The sequence below is a fragment of the Lissotriton vulgaris genome, chromosome 9 (assembly GCF_964263255.1).
Source record: "Lissotriton vulgaris chromosome 9, aLisVul1.2, whole genome shotgun sequence".
NCBI lineage: Eukaryota > Metazoa > Chordata > Amphibia > Caudata > Salamandridae > Lissotriton > Lissotriton vulgaris.
This window is the reverse complement of record NC_141697.1, coordinates 1,143,725,322-1,143,747,195: the sequence shown is the minus strand read 5'-3', so window position 1 is coordinate 1,143,747,195 and position 21,874 is coordinate 1,143,725,322. Positions and strand designations below refer to the sequence as shown.

The following is a 21,874-nucleotide window of genomic DNA, read 5'->3' as shown; positions in this document are numbered from 1 at the left end:
GGCACGGTGAGCAAAACAATAATGGATTTAGGCCCAGATCTCTGTACTGGTGTGAATGTATGACATTGTCCTGCATTCTATCCATCAACTGTTGGTTTGGAATTTGTCAGCCCGAGTGGGACAGGTATGCTCAGGCGTGAGTCCTGTGCTCTCCATGCCACTGGAATCTTACTATCCTGGCTGATGCGGGCTGAAAGCCCGAAACCGGTCCTAGGATGCTTGTTTCCAGTCCAGGGAGGACCTGGCTTGGCAGTTCGGGCTGGACTGTTCCCATGGGGCACAGGGTCAAGACTGATTTGCGTATGGCTGGGTTCAAACTGAAATGGCACGGTGAGCAAAAAAACGATGGATTTAGGCCCAGATCTCTGAACTGGGGTGAATGTATGACATTGTTCTGCATTCTGTCCATCAACAGTTGTTTTTGCATTTGTCACCCCGAGTGGGACGGGTATGCTCAGATGTGAGTCCCATGCTCTACATGCCATTGGAATCAAGCTATCCTGGCTGATGAGGGCTGAAAGCCCGAAACCGGTCCCCGGATGCTTGTTTCCAGTCCCGGGAGGACCTGGCTTGGCAGTTCGGGCTGGACTGTTCCCATGGGGCACAGGGTCAAGACTGATTTGCATATGGCTGGGTTCAAACTGGAATTGCATGGTGAACAAAACAACTAAGGATTTAGGCCCAGATCTCTGTACTGGTGTGAATGTATGACATTTTTCTGCATTCTGTCCATCAACTGTTGTTTTTGCATTTGTCACCCCGAGTGGGACGGGTATGCTCAGACGTGAGTCCCGTGCTCTCCATGCCACTGGAATTAAGCTATCATGGCTGATGAGGGCTGAAGCACGAAACTGGTCCTAGGAAGCTTGTTTCCAGTCCAGGGAGGACCTGGCTTGGCAGTTCGGGCTGGACTGTTCCCATGGGGCACAGGGTCAAGACTGATTTGCACCGTACCATTCCAGTTCGAACTGGAATGGCACGGTGAGCAAAAAAATGAAGGATTTAGGCCCAGATCTCTGTACTGGGGTGAATGTATGACATTGTTCTGCATTCTGTCTATCAACTGTTGTTTTTGCATTTGTCACCCCGAGTGGGATGGGTATGCTCAGACGTGAGTCCTGTGCTCTCCATGCCACTGGAATCAAGCTATCCTGGCTGATGAGCGCTGACAGCCTGAAACCGGTCCTAGGATGCTTGTTTCCAGTCCAGGGAGGACCTGGCTTGGCAGTTCGGGCTGGACTATTCCCATGGGGCACAGGGTCAAGACTGATTTGCATATGGCTGGGTTCAAACTGGAATGGCACGGTGAGCAAAAAAACGATGGATTTAGGCCCAGATCTCTGTACTGGGGTGAATGTATGACATTGTTCTGCATTCTGTCCATCAACTGTTGTTTTTGCATTTGTCACCCCGAGTGGGACGGGTATGCTCAGACGTGAGTCCCGTGCTCTCCATTCCACTGAAATTAAGCTATCATGGCTGATGAGGGCTGAAGCACGAAACCGGTCCTAGGATGCTTGTTTCCAGTCCAGGTAGGACCTGGCTTGGCAGTTCGGGCTGGACTGTTCCCATGGGGCACAGGGTCAAGACTGATTTGCATATGGCTGGGTTCAAACTGGAATTGCATGGTGAGCAAAACAATAATGGATTTAGGCCCAGATCTCTGTACTGGTGTGAATGTATGACATTGTCCTGCATTCTATCCATCAACTGTTGGTTTGGAATTTGTCAGCCCGAGTGGGACAGGTATGCTCAGGCGTGAGTCCTGTGCTCTCCATGCCACTGGAATTTTACTATCCTGGCTGATGCGGGCTGAAAGCCCGAAACCGGTCCTAGGATGCTTGTTTCCAGTCCAGGGAGGACCTGGCTTGGCAGTTCGGGCTGGACTGTTCCCATGGGGCACAGGGTCAAGACTGATTTGCGTATGGCTGGGTTCAAACTGAAATGGCACGGTGAGCAAAAAAACGATGGATTTAGGCCCAGATCTCTGAACTGGGGTGAATGTATGACATTGTTCTGCATTCTGTCCATCAACAGTTGTTTTTGCATTTGTCACCCCGAGTGGGACGGGTATGCTCAGATGTGAGTCCCATGCTCTACATGCCATTGGAATCAAGCTATCCTGGCTGATGAGGGCTGAAAGCCCGAAACCGGTCCCCGGATGCTTGTTTCCAGTCCCGGGAGGACCTGGCTTGGCAGTTCGGGCTGGACTGTTCCCATGGGGCACAGGGTCAAGACTGATTTGCATATGGCTGGGTTCAAACTGGAATTGCATGGTGAACAAAACAACTAAGGATTTAGGCCCAGATCTCTGTACTGGTGTGAATGTATGACATTTTTCTGCATTCTGTCCATCAACTGTTGTTTTTGCATTTGTCACCCCGAGTGGGACGGGTATGCTCAGACGTGAGTCCCGTGCTCTCCATGCCACTGGAATTAAGCTATCATGGCTGATGAGGGCTGACGCACGAAACTGGTCCTAGGAAGCTTGTTTCCAGTCCAGGGAGGACCTGGCTTGGCAGTTCGGGCTGGACTGTTCCCATGGGGCACAGGGTCAAGACTGATTTGCACCGTACCATTCCAGTTCGAACTGGAATGGCACGGTGAGCAAAAAAATGAAGGATTTAGGCCCAGATCTCTGTACTGGGGTGAATGTATGACATTGTTCTGCATTCTGTCTATCAACTGTTGTTTTTGCATTTGTCACCACGAGTGGGATGGGTATGCTCAGACGTGAGTCCTGTGCTCTCCATGCCACTGGAATCAAGCTATCCTGGCTGATGAGCGCTGAAAGCCCGAAGCCGGTCCTAGGATGCTTGTTTCCAGTCCAGGGAGGACCTGGCTTGCAGTTCGGGCTGGACTGTTCCCATGGGGCACAGGGTCAAGACTGATTTGCATATGGCTGGGTTCAAACTGGAATTGCATGGTGAGCAAAACAACTAAGGATTTAGGCCCAGATATCTGTACTGGTGTGAATGTATGACATTGTTCTGCATTCTATCCATCAACTGTTGTTTTTGCATTTGTCACTCCGAGTGGGAGGGGTATGCTCAGACGTGAGTCCCGTGCTCTCCATGCCACTCGAATCAAGCTATCCTGGCTGATGAGGGCTGACAGCCTGAAACCGGTCTTAGGATGCTTGTTTCCAGTCCAGGGAGGACCTGGCTTGGCAGTTCGGGCTGGACTATTCCCATGGGGCACAGGGTCAAGACTGATTTGCATATGGCTGGGTTCAAACTGGAATGGCACGGTGAGCAAAAAAACGATGGATTCAGGCCCAGATCTCTGTACTGGGGTGAATGTATGACATTGTTCTGCATTCTGTCCATCAACTGTTGTTTTTGCATTTGTCACCCCGAGTGGGACGGGTATGCTCAGACGTGAGTCCCGTGCTCTCCATTCCACTGAAATTAAGCTATCATGGCTGATGAGGGCTGAAGCACGAAACCGGTCCTAGGATGCTTGTTTCCAGTCCAGGTAGGACCTGGCTTGGCAGTTCGGGCTGGACTGTTCCCATGGGGCACAGGGTCAAGACTGATTTGCATATGGCTGGGTTCAAACAGGAATTGCATGGTGAACACACAACTAAGGATTTAGGCCCAGATCTCTGTACTGGTGTGAATGTATGATATTTTTCTGCATTCTGTCCATCAACGGTTGTTTTTGCATTTGTCACCCCGAGTGGGACGGGTATGCTCAGACGTGAGTCCCGTGCTCTCCATGCCACTGGAATTAAGCTATCATGGCTGATGAGGGCTGAAGCACGAAACCGGTCCTAGGATGCTTGTTTCCAGTCCAGGGAGGACCTGGCTTGGCAGTTCGGGCTGGACTGTTCCCATGGGGCACAGGGTCAAGACTGATTTGCACCTTGCCATTCCAGTTCGAACTGGAATGGCACGGTGAGCAAAAAAATGAAGGATTTAGGCCCAGATCTCTGTACTGGGGTGAATGTATGACATTGTTCTGCATTCTGTCTATCAACTGTTGTTTTTGCATTTGTCACCCCGAGTGGGATGGGTATGCTCAGACGTGAGTCCTGTGCTCTCCATGCCACTGGAATCAAGCTATCCTGGCTGATGAGGGCTGACAGCCTGAAACCGGTCCTAGGATGCTTGTTTCCAGTCCAGGGAGGACCTGGATTGGCAGTTCGGGCTGGACTATTCCCATGGGGCACAGGGTCAAGACTGATTTGCATATGGCTGGGTTCAAACTGGAATGACACGGTGAGCAAAAAAACGATGGATTTAGGCCCAGATCTCTGTACTGGGGTGAATGTATGACATTGTTCTGCATTCTGTCCATCAACTGATGTTTTTGCATTTGTCACCCCAAGTGGCATGGGTATGCTCAGACGTGAGTCCCATGCTCTACATGCCATTGGAATCAAGCTATCCTGCCTGATGAGGGCTGAAAGCCCAAAACCAGTCCTAGGAGGCTTGTTTCCAGTCCAGGGAGAACCTGGCTTGCAGTTCGGGCTGGACTGTTCCCATGGGGCACAGGGTCAAGACTGATTTGCATATGGCTGGGTCCAAATTGGAATTGCACGGTGAGCAAAAAAACGATGGATTTAGGCCCAGATCTCTGTACTGGTGTGAATGTATGACATTGTTCTGCATTCTATCCATCAACTGTTGTTTTTGCATTTCTCACCCAGAGTGGGACGGGTATGCTCAGACGTGAGTCCCGTGCTCTCCATGCCACTGGAATCAAGCTATCCTGGCTGATGAGGGCTGAAAGCCCGAAACCGGTCCTAGGATGCTTGTTTACAGTCCACGGAGGACCTGGATTGGCAGTTCGGGCTGGACTATTCCCATGGGGCACAGGGTCAAGACTGATTTGCATATGGCTGGGTTCAAACTGGAATGACACGGTGAGCAAAAAAACGATGGATTTAGGCCCAGATCTCTGTACTGGGGTGAATGTATGACATTGTTCTGCATTCTGTCCATCAACTGATGTTTTTGCATTTGTCACCCCAAGTGGCATGGGTATGCTCAGACGTGAGTCCCATGCTCTACATGCCATTGGAATCAAGCTATCCTGCCTGATGAGGGCTGAAAGCCCAAAACCAGTCCTAGGAGGCTTGTTTCCAGTCCAGGGAGAACCTGGCTTGCAGTTCGGGCTGGACTGTTCCCATGGGGCACAGGGTCAAGACTGATTTGCATATGGCTGGGTCCAAATTGGAATTGCACGGTGAGCAAAAAAACGATGGATTTAGGCCCAGATCTCTGTACTGGTGTGAATGTATGACATTGTTCTGCATTCTATCCATCAACTGTTGTTTTTGCATTTCTCACCCAGAGTGGGACGGGTATGCTCAGACGTGAGTCCCGTGCTCTCCATGCCAATGGAATCAAGCTATCCTTGCTGATGAGGGCTGAAAGCCCGAAACCGGTCCTAGGATGCTTGTTTCCTGTCCAGGGAGGACCTGGCTTGGCAGTTCGGGCTGGACTGTTCTCATGGGACACAGGGTCAAGACTGATTTGCTTGTGGCTGGGTTCAAACTGGAAGGGCACGTGAGCAAAGAAACGATGGATTTAGGCCCAGATGTCTATACTGGGGTGAATGTATGACATTGTTCTGCATTCTATCTATCAACTGGTGTTTTTGCATTTGTCACCCCGAGTGGGACGGGTATGCTCAGACGTGAGTCCCGTGCTCTCCATGCCACTAGAATCAAGCTATCCTGGCTGATGAGGGCTGAAAGCCCGAAACCGGTCCTAGGATGCTTGTTTCCAGTCCAGGGAGCACCTGGTTTGGCAGTTCGGGCTGGACTGTTCCCATGGGGCACAGGGTCAAGACTGCATTGCATATGGCTAGGTTCAAACTGGAATGGCACGGTGAGCAAAAAAACAATGGATTTAGGCCCAGATCTCTGTATTGGGGTGAATGTATGACATTCTGTCCATCATGTAACTTCACCTAGCATCTCTCTTGTGCTTCCATGATGGGAGTACACCCCTGGCTTGGAATACTACCATATAATAACTTGTAATCTTGTAGAGACCCCTAAACTACATCTCCTTGTCACAAACTTCAAACTAATACACTTTAAGGAGTACATCTTGGGCTTCTTCAATAATTGAAAAAAGATGGACTGTCCCTTGACAAGATCTTCAATTTAGACTGTTGCTCTGGTGATGCAGATGCAGATTTAACTAATCCTGCAAAATCATACAAAACTTAACATCGTGCCGCTGTAACTGACATATCAGAAAAGATACGGAAGGGAAAATTCCCCAAGAATGAAAAAGTCTTCTTCTGAATGTCTAAAGATAATATTTCTTCCTTGATACAATAGTGTGCAAAATTAATAAGAGTATTACATGAATATTTAGAGTTGATTGCGTGTTATGCTGGGACCCGATGGGCCCTCATAATTGAAAAGTCACCTGAAAAATCCAGTCAAATGTGGGATTTAATCAAAGATTCATCCAATTGGAGTGTGTTCTCAAAATTTCCTTGAATTCACTTTCCTCTGGAATACCGGTAAATCGTGGGTTGGATCGTCTTCCAAATTTCTCTATCATCTTAGTTTTGTTCACAAGATGATTCCGTTTCTTCTGCATACACATAATTTCTTTGTTAAGAGCAAGAATTTGTACTCAAGGTCTGATATTCTTGTCTCTACCTCCTGAAATCCTATTGGCATCTGCACCACACTGTCTTCACTTTTTGCAAGTCTCTGATGCAGGGCGGCAATCTCTTGTGCTTGTATTTTTTTTCAAATCTCTAATTTTAGACAATATTGTCTCCAATAAAAGCTTTAACTAATCAGATTGTCCTAATCCCAAAGGACTACGTGGCCTGTGATCTAACATTGTCACCTGCAAATTATCTTGTTGACACAAATTTGATTCATGGCTTCTGGGCCTTTCAAAATAAACCCGAAGTGCTTCAGAGGCCAAACCGGAACCCTGCGATTGTAGAGTCCTTTATTTGGAGAAGGTGCCCTGCATTCTTTTGTAACCATTGTTTTATTACTTTTCTGGGAGTATGTTGTTAGATTGCTACCGGCAGCTGAGCCTCTTGAATATTGTTGCAACGTATAAAAAAATTAATCAGTTAAGTCAGCCACACTAAATTACAACAGCTGTAATCCATCCATCGGCCATCTTCTTATCCATGATGCATGGCCCAGTAAAAACCAAGCACACAAAGCCCACTGGGTTGCATAGAGTGACCACCCATCCGACTCCTCCGGGCTCTAAAATGACAGAGCAAAAAAGGCTTGCCTCATACACTGGAAAAACCAGCATTGGGGGGTTCTTTGGATCATCAGGGACCTCAAGCAGTAACGTCTTCCAGACCATGGTAGCTGCACCGTCTCCTCGGCGAATCAGATAAACCAGCTGTGTCTACTTACCTCTTATAGTATCCACATGATGCACTATTGCTGACTCATAAATAATACTGCTGTAAGGTTGGCACCTCTTAGACCGCTGTAGCAATGCGTGCTGCTTCAGCACATTGATACACCCCGGGAGCAGCTTGGGAGTGACAGACCTCATCCAGAAATGATGTGAGCAGGGGAGGAACAAAGAGCTCGATAGCAGCAGATCATGTGGGCTCAGCCAACTGCCATGCAACCTTTATTCTTCATTGTGATCTCGAGTAAAGAACCAAGGGGCATATTTATTAAAGACTTGCATCACCCTTGCGCCATGCAACGGGGCACAGGAGCGATGCAACTTTAAAGTTAGTGTTATCAAGCCAAGCAAGACCAGCTTCTGTGGCTGTGTGGCAATTGCCAACTCTAGATTGGCAGAAGGGTCATAAAACAATGAAACCTATATCTCTGACCTTGCCTGGATTATTACGATGTGCAGCTTGGTATAAAAGTTGCCTAAATGTGAAATTACTAATGTAAATCAGAATTGCTCTGGGTCATATTGTAGACTTCCCTTCTGTAGGTTTAGATAATGGAAAATGATGAACCATCTGGCCTTGACATTCAATGTCCCACTCAATCAGACCAGAGAATAAGGCTGCACATTGTTATGAATTATCTACTTCCACCTGCCCTCAGGAACATCTAGTACTTGCAAACTGTTATGCTTCATTCATTGTGATGGTGTTCACAAGGGCATCCGAAGCAGCTTTGAGATCTAAGAACATGAGGATTGCTGGACAGCTTTTTATCGAAAATATAGATTGTTATTGTCCAAGCATTTGGTGTGTGGCTTGATAGGCTATCTGCTGAGGTTTTGTAGCTTTTCCCAAAATTTATAGGATGAAAAATTGGAAACGGGTTTATATATATATATATATTTTTTTTTTTTTCATCTGATGGGGGGCGAGTGATTGTTTATTAACTCTTGGGAAGGCATGAATCCTATTTAGTTCTTCATATGTGAAACGTAATCTGACAATATGGTGATACATTTGGTTAAATATATTCTACCTCTTTCTTACAATCTATAATGTGCTAGAGACAGGGGTCCCATTTATATAATGTTGTTTTTCATTTTAAATGACTTGCCATACTTCTCCTACTAACGTATCCCTAAATGTCAATTTAGACTGATTGGGGGATGAAGAATATTCTACTACTCTTTCAAGAAGAGTTTCCGATCTTTGGATAGAGGACTTCTTTGCAATTGCACTCCAGCTCTCTATTCTCTTTTCCTTTGATATTCTACAACTGCACTGTCTATGAGAACAATAGAGTTGTAGGATTGTTTTTAAAGGACTTCTTCATCTAGCCTTGGTGGACCAATTTTTTCAGAAACAGATTACCTAAATGAATCTGTGTTTGAACTCAATCATCAAGCCTTTCATTCACTAAAATCTATGAAAAAATATGAAAATCTTTTTTTACATAAACAATGGAATAAAATTAAAAAAGAAAACATTTGCATATACATAGCATTTTTCTCAATCCTGTTTTTTCTTTCCAATCAATGTTCTTGCTCTACCAGCTAACTTTTAAAATAAAGAGGGGCATATTTACTGAGGACCGACATTGTCGCTGTATGATGCACATCATTGAAAGGCAACACAAGTCCTTAAATGGGATTTACAAAGCCACGTAGGGGGCTATTTTAGACACCTTGCTTGACTTTGTAAAGAACTGAGTTACATTTCGCTGTGGTAGGCATTCCATGGGTGGATCATGGGCGTTGCCATGCATCCTCCAGCGGACTATATTTTAGGAGATATGGTGCATTTCTACTGTCTCCCTTTCACGCAAGGTAACGCAGCAAGTTGCCTTCTCTAATTATGTGAAATATGAGTAAGTCTACCCCAAAATGTTTTGAGGAATTCTTGAGAATATGAGAGTTACAGAGTTACAGCCTGCCCTGTAATTTTTCAGTGCTGTCAATTATGAAACTGGAAAAGGTTGGCATATTTCCTTGAGAAGCAGTCATGTTAGGACAGCAAATGGGGTGCAGCACCAGTACACTTGGGGTAGGTGTTTTTTAATGATTTGCTGTGTATCAAAGAAAACTTACATGGAAGCCGAAATGTACTTGTGGTCTATGACCATATTAAAGTTCCTCTCTCAGAGACCCACTACCCTCGCTATCTCAGTGGTAGCTATGAAGCTTCCTCTAATGTAGTGATATATTATAAATGGTGATTTTCTATACATTGGCGTGGATCATGCTGCTATTTTCAGGATATTCCCATCTTTGTGAATACATATTTCACAATTATGATTTTATAGCAAATAGGCAATGTTGAGCAAACCAAAATCACATTTGTGAGTCTCTTTTTCAGCAAACCAGGAAAATATCCAATTTGAGAGGTGAGTACAGAATTATTTTTCCACCAGATATCAGATGTTCCTAGGTATTCCTTCAAAATAAAGTTTATATTCATAACCAGCTAAAGATGATGATATTGTGCTCCTCTTTGTGCCTTCAGATAGATAATAGTCATGCATTCAGCCATTCTTCCACCCTCGCACCCCTACCCGTCTCTGAAAGCACTGACTGAATCATTCATGCTGTCCCCATAAATTCATCTATTTGTGTTCTCATTCATCCACCCATTCACCCAAATATTGGCTTGTTATTGCATTCAACCATCAAGAGTACCAAACACCAATTAGCAGTGCTTAATTTGTGAAAAACATAAGGGCCAGGGCCCTTGTCAAGAAGTCACTGCAGCGTGCATAACCCCGTTGGCTGCGCCAGCTCACCAATAACTATACCAATATAATTACTTACCAACTGATTCCTACAGATGTGACAATTCAGAATATCCGATGCCCCTAAAACTGTTAGATGGCTTGGGTGGCATGTATAAGAAATTTGTAATGCATGCTAAATTATTAAACATCTGTTGGTGTGTTAATCTCTAAATTAGACTACCAGTGGCACAATGTGGCAGAATGTCATCTGGTGTTGACAATTAATTGCTGGTGCTGAACACTGGAAACCACCAGTTCAAAATAAGCACAACCAATTTGTTAATAAATAAATGAGTTGTACTTTATTAGACAAATGTATTGGCTCTGGTACTACTTGTGTAAACTGCTGAACACGCTTCATTATATGGAATTGATTTATGTGAGAAAGTTCATTATTTTAATGGCATTTGCTGAACTTATGTAATATATATTGATATGTTTGACTGTAGTTCATTTTGTTATCCAGCTCTGAAATTTCCCTAGAGACAAGGAACAAACATGACTGAATATATTTTATTAAATATAACTGTATTTTTCTATTTGTTTCGAATTTTATAATCCTTGTTATATTACCTTGTTATATTATTTAATATGGATTTCAAGTAAAAATACAATGATATAGAAACCATGTATTTATTTTCCAATAAATCACACATCAACATTTATTGCATTATAGTAGTTCTAAATGTTTTCAATAAAAAATGCATTTGATCCAATGCTTAATGAATGCATATGGTCTTCCCTTGCTAGCTGTGCCAATGAAAGTTTCATCAAAAGAAGAAAGAAGCACTGGAATAAAAGCATGTGCATTTTCCTCAATTTAATAATTGTCATATTACAGAGGGTAGAAAATACTTTGGTCCTGATGAAATGCCATTTGAACCTTCAGGCAGTGTAGGCATGAAACTAAATATAATTAAAATATTCCTTTCACATTTCAGCTATTAAGGTACATCATAACCAGAGATAGCGTCACTGTTGCTTTTAATACGTTAAGGGAACAATTACCACAAAAAAAATCTACCGGGTCCCCTTAGATCGTTTTACATCACTTCAGTCACCACACTATCCTCAACCCCTTACCTGCACTCATCAATCAGCGTACCATGATCAAAAAGATCTCCGCTAAAAAGGTCACAGGCCCGTCCGCATTGCAGCGCTGGCCTTACGAGGAGCACCCAATGATGAATCATAACACCCCACCAGGTGTTTGAGGGTTCTTTGGTCTAACCACGCAGATCCCAAGTGATCTGTATGGCCGGACTACTGATTCCATTGTAAGAGGGTCAATTTGTCTCTTCCTTGAAGAACTATCCCCTTCTGTGTTTATCCTTCATAACTAGCCTGAAGCTTGGATGCAACAGTTCCATGGTCTGCGATATGGTGTTTCTAGATTTGTAAAGTCTGCAGTCTGGAATCCTAGATCCATGCTGCATTGTTTGGGTACACACAAACTTGTTTGGCGTCCTTGATTCAGTTGAACATCAGTTCCATGGTCTGCCGTGTGTTGTTGAAAGATCTATGGAGTGAGTACTTCAAGCGAACAGTTGGAAAATTAAGAATACAGGCAGTGAGATATCTGTCTAGCGAGTGTCATATAAACACCAGTACAAAAGGCAGAAATCCCATGTTCACATTGCATGGTAGGAACCTTATATGTCTCAGTCATATAATGCAGTGTGTTATATGACATTTCAAGCCCCAGCGCAGCAATGGCTTTAATATAGCAACGTGACTCCAGTTAATTGATCCAAATGTTCATGTAGACTTTCCTAACATTACCTAACAGCTGCTAAAGACTTGCTTTCTGTAGTAAAAATAGGCCTGTGTGTGGATGGTGTTGTTCGACTCCAACTAATTCTTAATATCTTATCCTGAGCACATTAATGGTGGGGGTAAATTGTCACGATACATTAACAATCTAATTTAAGTGGCTGGTGGAATATTCCATATGTGTACTTCAGTTATCAAATAGAAATTGCCCTGTTAATACATGCAATCTGTAATAAATCAAACAATATGACATTCATTATGCTAGTAGCAAAGAGTAAACGGATTGTGTGCTAGAGACTCGGTTAATTGGACATCTATATAGCCCCATAGACTGTTGGTATTCCATGGTGATCAGATAGGTATCTTGGATGAATCAATCATGTCAAAAAGGCCAGGGATTATGTAATTTTTTGCATTTCCATCAATCAGTCCATTTCCATTATCATCTGCAAACCAGCAAAATGTCCTGACAGCTTTTTGAGGGTCTTCTCGAAAATCCTCACGCCATTGGCTGAAAGATTAATAAAATTGGTTATTTGTATTCTGAATTATTCATAATCCATCAAACCAGAGAATTTATATCATCGAGAAAATATGAAAAATATTAAAAAGGACCTTGTTTTCTTACCCCTTCACCACTACTTTTCTTCCTTTCATCATCACTACTGCTCTAGACTTCCGTTCATTAGAGACAAGAATATCATACACCTCAGCATCCAGGAGATGATAGAATTGCCCTGTAATTAAGCAAAAATTATTATGTGTTACTCACTTTTACTATTTTTATTCATATTCATAACCACTTAGTGGCACTTGTCAGTGTGACCCATCAAGAGAGGTAAATGATGGTACTGAGTACATTAATTATAGGCAAATAGAAACTTGGCCAAAGAGAGTCTTTAGACGTTGCCCTAGTCCTCCTTCAATTTTGTTTCTTCATGATTTAGCATTTACATCCAACAATACTGAGTCAGCTGAATTGAAACTACATGATGCTCACCAGAAACAAAAGCAGAGGGCTTTCTTGAATACGCAGGATAAAAAAGAGTATTCAGGAAAACATTTTTTTTAAATGTGATTGGGTAGAAGAACGCAGCTATGCTAATCTCAAGATTGACATGGAAAGACTGATATACACATCTTGACCAATGACAGTATACATTCTGAGAATGACATGAGTAATATTTGCATGGACAATTTAGAGAATTCCATATGGCTCCTTGACATCTTTGCTTGGACCACTGGGTAGAACATGTCATAATTTGTGTAACTCGTGGAATCATCTACTGGCCATGAACTGCCATGGGCAACAAAATATAGGTTGGAATAAATGTAGCTGTCTGATATTTTGTTTCCAAATTAGACTATCCTTTGATAGCAGAAATCTTCCAAGCAAAGCGAGTTATCACAAAAATTGTTGCAGGAGGCCCCAGTTGCTTGTTTTGACTGAAACATGGTTGATGAAGAGCCCTGGGTACAGTGCCTTTTTCAATCTGAAGTTTAGTGTTATCTGCGGGAGCGCAGATGTGATTACCATAGTGTACCCCCTTATACACTCAGACCCCAACTTTAGTGAGGCAGTGAGGCAGAAGGCTTTTACCATCTTAAAAATGCCCTGACACATTGTATTTTTGGTCTGTTTGAAGTTATGAAAACAGGAACTCCTGAAAAGGTTGCCCCTGGAAAATTTTACCCCCAACAACTGGTGCCAGACATAAATGTGGCACCACAAGGCACATGGAGAAAACACATTTTGTAAAAGTGGAAGAATAGAAAAATACCCTACGTGTCCTCCAAATGTTCACTTCGGCAGAGAGCTTTTGTTGTTGATGCCATCTGATGAAAGGTGCAAGTATGAGGTAGTCCAAAAGGTAGGGTGGCAGTGAATGTGAAAAAGGTCTAGGGGATATCAAATCATTCTTTAATATAAAGATTCTCCTGATAGAGTAAAAAGTTGGAATGGTTAAGATTACTATAGGGATATAATGTACCTGTATAGGTCAGTATCTGTGGGTGAGGTATACTTGGGTCAACATCTTTTGGGCCCTGGTAGTCTGGACATGATCTTTGGCACTTCTTTCAGGACCAAAATGGGGAGGGAAATGAGCCTACCCATCACCTATATTGTATTACAAGAGGGTCCACTCTAAATGGGAGTTACCTACATTTTCAGAATGAAAATGATTGTGCAACCTAGAGAATACAAAACCCAATAATAGAAATCAATAGAAAAAACATTGCATATTTGGTATAGGGAATCCTTATAAAACCAGAGTGCCCCAGATTGTGGACAAATGCATCAAACTGGTCCGATATAGTTACCAGGTGTGACAACATGTAACAAAAAACAGACATATTAACAGTGAGTGTGGACATAACCTACATGTAATGGTAACATGTATCGCAGAGCCTTTCATTGTGTCACACTTCAAATCAACATGAAACAAGGTTCTTTAAAATATCGAGGGGTCTCACCCTGTGGATCAATCACGACTATCAAATCAACATGTCTGGTAAAAGCAGTCCTCATTAGACCAGAGAGTCCCTGATTGTGGACCTATGCATCCAGGAAATAATCCCTAGCTAGAAGAGCATATAGTAAATGACACGCATATTAACATAATGCAGTGTGTGAAGTCTATAGTGGTATTGGGTGGGAAGTAAATTTCTTTTAATTAATTGATCATTATTTTCACTTAATATTTTTAATTTAATTGGTAACAATTTGTTAATTATATAATTCATTCATTATTACGTTTTAGGTGCGGTGATGAGGAAATAATTATAATTCATTAATAATTTATTGTCAGTTAATATTAATAATTTAATGGACAATTAATTGTGTTTTTGTTTGGGTAAAGGGTGTGCAGTTAATTCATTATAATAATTATTTAATAAAGGTAATGTATAATAATTATTGAAATGATTAATCATTATGTAAAATATGCAATTACAATATTATTTATGTAATATTTTAGATGTGAACTGTGGCATTTGTAGAATTAAAGGAAGGGAAGCTAATTTAATATAATTACTTTTTTATAGTTAATTACTAATAATACTTCTGGTGGGGACAGAAGAACAATAAACCACTTTTGAAGTAATTTGAGCGCTGTTTTGTGGTCTGTACCTACGTTTGCAGAATCGGAGTCTAGTACCGATTAGTAGGAGTGTGGAACATATTAATAATACTTGTTTAAATGAAAATTAATTATAAAAATTATGCAAATAATACTTTTTATTTTATATATTAGGTGTGGGTTTTTTGTTTTGCATGGATAAAGGGTAGGGAGGTAATTACACATAATAATTTTTGTAATAGTTAATTATTATTAATAATTTAATAAACATTGAATTGTGTAACATGTAAATAATACCATTTAAAAATATAATTTTAGATATGTGTTGTATATTTTATAGAAATACAGAGTAGAAAGTTATTCAAATAATAATACATTTAAATTAGTTAATTAAGGTTTTATAACTATGTTATTTATTATTGTCTGTGTTCATTGTGTTGTGCTTTTTGAATGTATATGACTTTGTATTTCTTGGTTAATATAATTTGAGAATATATTTGTATTTTAATTAGAATATTTTTTGTAGTTATTTTTAAATATACTAAAATATGTTTAATTAAAAAAAAAATGTTTTTCCAGTTTATATATTTGATGTCTATTGTTCTTAAGTATGTTTTTTAGATTATTTTATTTTGTTTAAATAATTAGTCTGGTTCTGGGAATAGTACATTTTACCCCTCTGCAATCCAACACGTTCCCTAACTTTGCACTGACTGGCGTGGGAATAGTGTTAACCCTTCCACTATTCAAAGCTATTTCTACTGTTTCACTGACTGGAGTCAGAATAATAAATGTTACTCCTTTACTATCCAACACTTTCCCTACTGTTGCACTGACTAGAGTGAGAATAGTAAATTTGAACCCTCTGCAATCTTACCCTTTCCCTACTGTTGCAATGACTGGAGTGGAATAGAAACTATTAACCCTCTGCAATCCAAAAATGTCCCTACTATTGGATTGACTGTGGTAGGATTAGTAAATATTACCCCCCTTTCCTGCCATGCAACACTTTCCCTAATCTTGCACTGGCTGGAGAGGGATTAGTACAGTTTAACCCCTTCGCAATCCAACACTTTTCCTACAGTTGCACTGAATCAAATGTGGGAATGGTAAAGTTTACCCCTATGCAATTCAACACTTTCCCTACTGTTGAACTGACTGGAGTGGGAATTGTACATTTCGCCCCTCCACTATCAAACAAGTTCCCTACTGATGCACTGACTAGGGTGGGAATAGTAAATTGTATCCCTATGCAATCTAACACTCTCTACTGTTACACTGACTGGAAGGGGAATAGGAAATGTTACCCCTCCGCATTCCCACACTTTCCCTATAATTGCACTGACTAGAGAGGGAATAGTAAATGTTACCTCTCCGCTATCCAGCACTTTCCAGATGTTACACTGGCTGGATTTGGAATAGAAAATGACATCCCTCCACAATCCAACGCTTTCCCTACTGTTGCACTGACTAGAGTGAGAATAGTATATTTGACCCCTCTGCAATCTAACCCTTTCCCTATTGTTGCACTGACTGGAGTGGAATAGAAACTATTAACCCCTCTGCAATCCAAAACTTTCCCTTCTATTGCATTGACTGGCGGTAGGAATAGTAAATATTAACCCCCCCCCCTTCCCTGCAGTCCAACACTTTCCCTAATCTTGCACTGGCTGGAGAGGGATTAGTACATTTTAACACCTTCGCAATCCAACACTTTTCCTACAGTTGCACTGACTCAAATGTGGGAATGGTAAAGTTTACCCCTATGCAATTCAACACTTTCCCTACTGCTGCACTGACTGGAGTGGGAATAGTAAATTTTGCCCCTCCACTATCCAACCCATTCCCTACTGATGCACTGACTAGGGTGGGAATAGTAAATGGTATCCCTATGCAATCTAACACTTCCTACTGTTACACTGACTGGAACAGGAATAGGATATTTTACCCCTCCTCAATCCCACACTTTCCCTATAATTGCACTGACTAGAGAGGGAATAGTAAATGTTACACCTCCGCTAACCAGCACTTTCCACATGTTACACTGACTGGAGTTGGAATAGAAAATGACACCCCTCACAATCCAACGCTTTCCCTACTGTTGCATTGACTAGAGTTTTTTTTAACTATCACATATATTTGATTTTTATTACATTACTGTGATTATTTAATATATTCAATGTTTACTATTCACATTTATATATATTTAAAAAAATGAAATGCTATACAACGATATTTTTGACAACAATATTTTTACAATATTTTTGACATCATTAGTTATGTCACAATATCTTTGTAAGGGAATATTCTGGGGGTCGATATTTGCCAGTGAACCTACACAAAGGAATAATAATTCCAGGGTTATCAAAAAGGGTTTGGTTTTGCCAACGTGAAGAATTATTGGAACCCAATGTGAAAAAAGAGAGTAAGAATAGAACAGTGGTGGGTAGTACCTTCTCCCCTGTCAGTAATGAGGTCAGGAAAATCATCCTATGGCATTGGCAAATGTTGAGGGACACTTGCACTAAGGCACTGTTTGCATTTCAGAGAAATAAGAACATTTGAGCCTTCAGGGAGTCAACCAAGAGGAATAATATTGGTGTCGTGTGGGAGCTCCCAGCGCTGGTAGGACACTACGGATGTGGTGACTGCTCACTGCGTGAACTTATAGGTGATACAAAAGAGTTGAGAACAAATGAAAACATGTACTGCTTGAAAGCATTTTCTGACTTTAAGACTCTTAAAGTGATTTACATAACACAATGCCCTTGTACACTTGTATATGTTGGGCAGACTTCACAGATGGTTAAACAACGGTCAGCTCAGGAGCCGCATAAAAAATGAGGTCGATGGAGCTACGTGGTTCAAACACTCATAGTGATCAGAGCCTGGGTAACATTTTTGCTGGCAGACTCAGAAAGGAGAGGTAAGAATCTTTTCAGCTTACAAAGAGTTCTGAAACATGAACAAATCAGTAATTGTATCTCTGGTTTGGAGGAGAGGGTACTGTCAAATTTGATACCGAGATACCTTACCGAACTTTTGGAGAAACCCTGTCTGCAGAGCATCATTAGGCCAGCAAGTTCTCAGAAAGTTATGCGGAGTATCTCCAAAGATCACAAACTCTGTCTTATCCATGTTGCATTTCAGTTGGTGCAGGGCCAACCACTGAAAACCCTTAGTGAGATGTTTTGAGATGAGCTCCCTGTCCAGCTCCTCTTCCCTGCCACAGGAGAAGAGAAGCTGCATATCAGCCACATATGAGATTAATTCTGCGCCCATTGACTCTGCTAATGTTGCTTAAGGCTTAAGGTAAATATTGAACAAAGCGGGGCTTAGGGCAGATCCCTGAGGTATTCCCACAGTCAGAGTTCTAGCTTGAGATGAAAATGGACAGCCATAGTTCTTGGCTTCGATTGCTTCAAAAAGAGGTAAGCCATTTCGGGGCAGCATTTCGGATTCCTATTGCCTGAAGGCGTTTAAGTAGTTTTAAATGGGGAACCTTGTCAAAAGCCACGGTAGCGTTCAATATGATCAGGATGACATTGCCCCCCGTATCAAGGGTGCTTCTGACATGCTCTGCTACTTCCAGATGCGCTGACTCAGTGTTAAAGTGAGGTTGACAACCTGATTGACTGGGATGGAATAGTTTGTTTCCTTCCAGGTATTGGGATAGTTGATGAATAGGTGCATTCTCCGAAATTTTAGGGAAGGCAGGGAAGGGGGAGATGGGATATAATTTGCTGGTTGTTTCAGGTCAGCTGAAGTTTTTTTTTAGCAGAGTTAGCACTTGTGCCCTTTTCCAGCATGCAGGAACCATGCCAGTCGCCAGTGAGGTGTTTAGTATATTATTTACTATTGGATTGAGAGTTTGGGCGGCCATGAACAGCAAGTTAATAGGACAAGGATCTGATGGGGAGCACGACTTCAGGCATTCGATAGCTGTGAGTGACATTTTGAGGGGCAGTGGGTCGAAACCATCCAGGATGGAGTTACAGGTGGGAGAGATGCGGTTATCCTTGAGGTCAAAGGGTTTCTGGTCAGATTATAGATCATTAGGAAGATTGGCCAGGATGGATAGGGTTCAATTACGAGTCTGGTGATCCATGGTGGGCAGATTCATAGGGGAGTGCCAGTAATATCTCCCAACTGCCTGATTACAACCCTCCCCCCAGTCCCACCATTTCCTGGAGGTGGCACACTGGTCCAGAGGCCGCAATATGCTTGGATGGACCATTGTGGTCCCGCCAAGCATATTATGAGATTCCTCTCCGCCAGGTTTTTCATGGCAGTTCCTCCTCCATGAAAACAGTGGAGGAGAGGAAACAAAGTGCCTCATGCCCTGTGTATGCACTAAGAGAGCTCAACATGGGCCCCCCTGTGATCATGCTCACCGGTTGTTGCATGGCATGGACTTTTGAGGGTGGATTCCAGATGGTTGTAGCCTTTTCTGTCCCTGAGGCTCTGATCAAGAGGCCTGTCAACTAGCCCTTGGAGCACCTCTGGTAGTCCTGGCTCAGTAGGGGAATAGGGTTCAAACAGCAGAGCAGGCCTCTGAGGGTTCAAGGCAGGCTTTTTTAAGCAGCAAAGAAGTCCTTCCAGGTGCAGCACATCAGTCTTCTGAATTACAAAGCAGCAGGCAGTCTTTTGAAAGTCCTTCCCCACTTCCAGAAGGTGTACTGAAGAGTGGGTCGCAGGATCCTATTTTTATACCTGTAACCTTCTTTGAATTACAAGACGTTTATAGAGAATTCCCATTGAAGTCTCCATCCTGTCAGTTGATGGCCCATCTAGGCAAAACTAATCCCTGCATTTTATGGCTGTCTGGGAGGAATAAACAAAGTCTGATTGCAACTACTCCCAATCATGTGACCTAGGAACAGGCTGCATGCACCAAATAGTTAGGGCAGAAAACTGCCAACTTTCTAAAAGTGTGTTTTTAGAGGGCATGTTATGGTCTATTCAGCAACATTGCTTTGGGAAAGGAGAGCTGTGAGGATGCTACTTCAAAAGGGAGTTGAAAGAGCAACCGTTGCAGTCCATTTTTCTAATTCTAAAGTCAGCCTTCAAAACCTGGTTCACACCAACCTAATCTTGAGGGACCATTTTATGCTGATTATAAATTCTTCAATTGCAAATATGGCTATGGTGGTAGTGCATAGTTTAATACATCAGGATCAGAATGGCTGTTTGTTTAATAGGTATTTTTTTTAGCAAATATCTACTGTAGGCTATCGGGTTTTTTTCACAAAAGAACTACAAAGATGTATTCAGAATTTTGGAGGTGTATTCATTTGCCACTCCTACTGTATGAATAAATTCATCTTAAGTGGGTGAAATCAATATTTCCCACTGGTCCTGTGAAAGCTGTCCGATGTCTCCCATTTTATTTGCTTTATTTATCAAGCTACTGACTATAGGTATTCGTAACAAAAATTAGATCTGTCTTCCTGCTGAGGGGATATCAAAATTAAAAATGTATGCATATGCTTTAGTCTCACAGTGGAGATATCCTACATCCAAACTCTGATGTACAAAATTCATGACGTTGCCTTAATTAGGGGTATTACAATAATCAAGAAAAAATTGATATTTTGTTACTTAATGCTTCTATTGATGTTCTTTCTTCGGGGTTAGGCAGGAGGTATGTTCCCCCCTCCCATTAGGTAGTTGAGAACCATATTACTTCTAATTATGCTGACATATTTAAACCAAATTATATGGCTACATTAGCAAAAGTGTGAAATCTTTTTAGTAAGTGGAAAAGGCTGCCTTTATCAATCTCAATAGAGTAGTGTAGTTAAAGATGACTATGGGCCTGATAGGATGGCGGTGGGACCGCCACTAACAGCCCGTCGGTGGCTGTCCCACCGCCATCAGACCCACCACTTCCACCTGCCATATTACAATGGCAGGTGGATGTGTGGCGGTCGGAAAAAGACCAACCTTCATGCATCAGATGGGCTCCTTGAGCCCACCGGTGGGCCTCGTATTCCCTACAATGGTGGTGGTGCCTGCCAGGCACTGCTTTAGGGATTGCGATGTCCCTTTCCATCTGCCTGTTCATGGCGGTTAACCCACCTCAAACAGGCAGATGGAAAGGGACTTTGGAGGCCAGTAGTGCCCCCCCCCCCTTCCTCCAGTCCCTTTTTTGCATTGCGACGGGTGCTGCACCCAGCAGGACCTGCTGCTATAGAAAATATAGGCATTGGGTCAGCCGTTGTGGTGGTCGCATCATAATGCCTACTGTGGAACTGCCGACAGCCTGTCGGGCTGTCCTGTCTGCGATAAGGCCATCATAATCAGGACCTATATTGCTGTTGTTTTTTTTCTCATTCACTAAAGTTCCTATTAGGCTGCCCAAAAGGTTTTTCAGAAGCTGACTCAGTGATTCATGGATTCATTTAGAATTATTGACAAGCTTGTCTATAGATCTGCTATTTACAACTAAATAAAGACCATGGTGGATTGGCCTTGCATCACCTGCATCTTTATTACCAGGGCGCTTAATGGACACTATTTCCAGGTTGAATGATGTACACTCTGCTCCCATTTTTGACAACTGTGTATTCCATGCAATGATAGAAGCCTCAGGGATTCCTCTATAATGTTTCTCAAAATATTTATGCTTCCTACAAAAACTATTTACGAGTTGGTGTTTCACAAGAATAAACATTTTAAGGAGCACAATATCACAGACTGTCATGAATTTGACTTTTAGACCTTAAAATATTGCACAGAATTTGATTTATCTCTTTCAAATACTGAGATTCTAAAGTGAAACAGCTTGTGATACCTAGCAGTAGCAGATTTTAAATATAGCTCTGAATGGAAGTCATGAGGTCAGTTGGGTTTCTAGGTACTACTGAGGGAGACATGTTGT

General features: G+C 42.2%; 1 protein-coding gene across 1 annotated transcript in view; it reads right to left on the bottom strand.

Moving 5' to 3' along the window:
- Window positions 1-10,752: 10,752 nt before the first annotated feature.
- LOC147692931 (inter-alpha-trypsin inhibitor heavy chain H3-like) overlaps window positions 10,753-21,874 on the bottom strand; it is a 316,366-nt gene continuing 305,244 nt past the window's right edge. The window contains exons 20-21 of the mRNA XM_086939189.1: window positions 12,540-12,648; window positions 10,753-12,422 (exon numbers count right to left, since the gene is read on the bottom strand). Coding sequence (XP_086795315.1) covers window positions 12,263-12,422; window positions 12,540-12,648 — 269 coding nt within the window. The 3' untranslated portion in view covers window positions 10,753-12,262. The remainder of the gene's footprint in view (window positions 12,423-12,539; window positions 12,649-21,874) is intronic.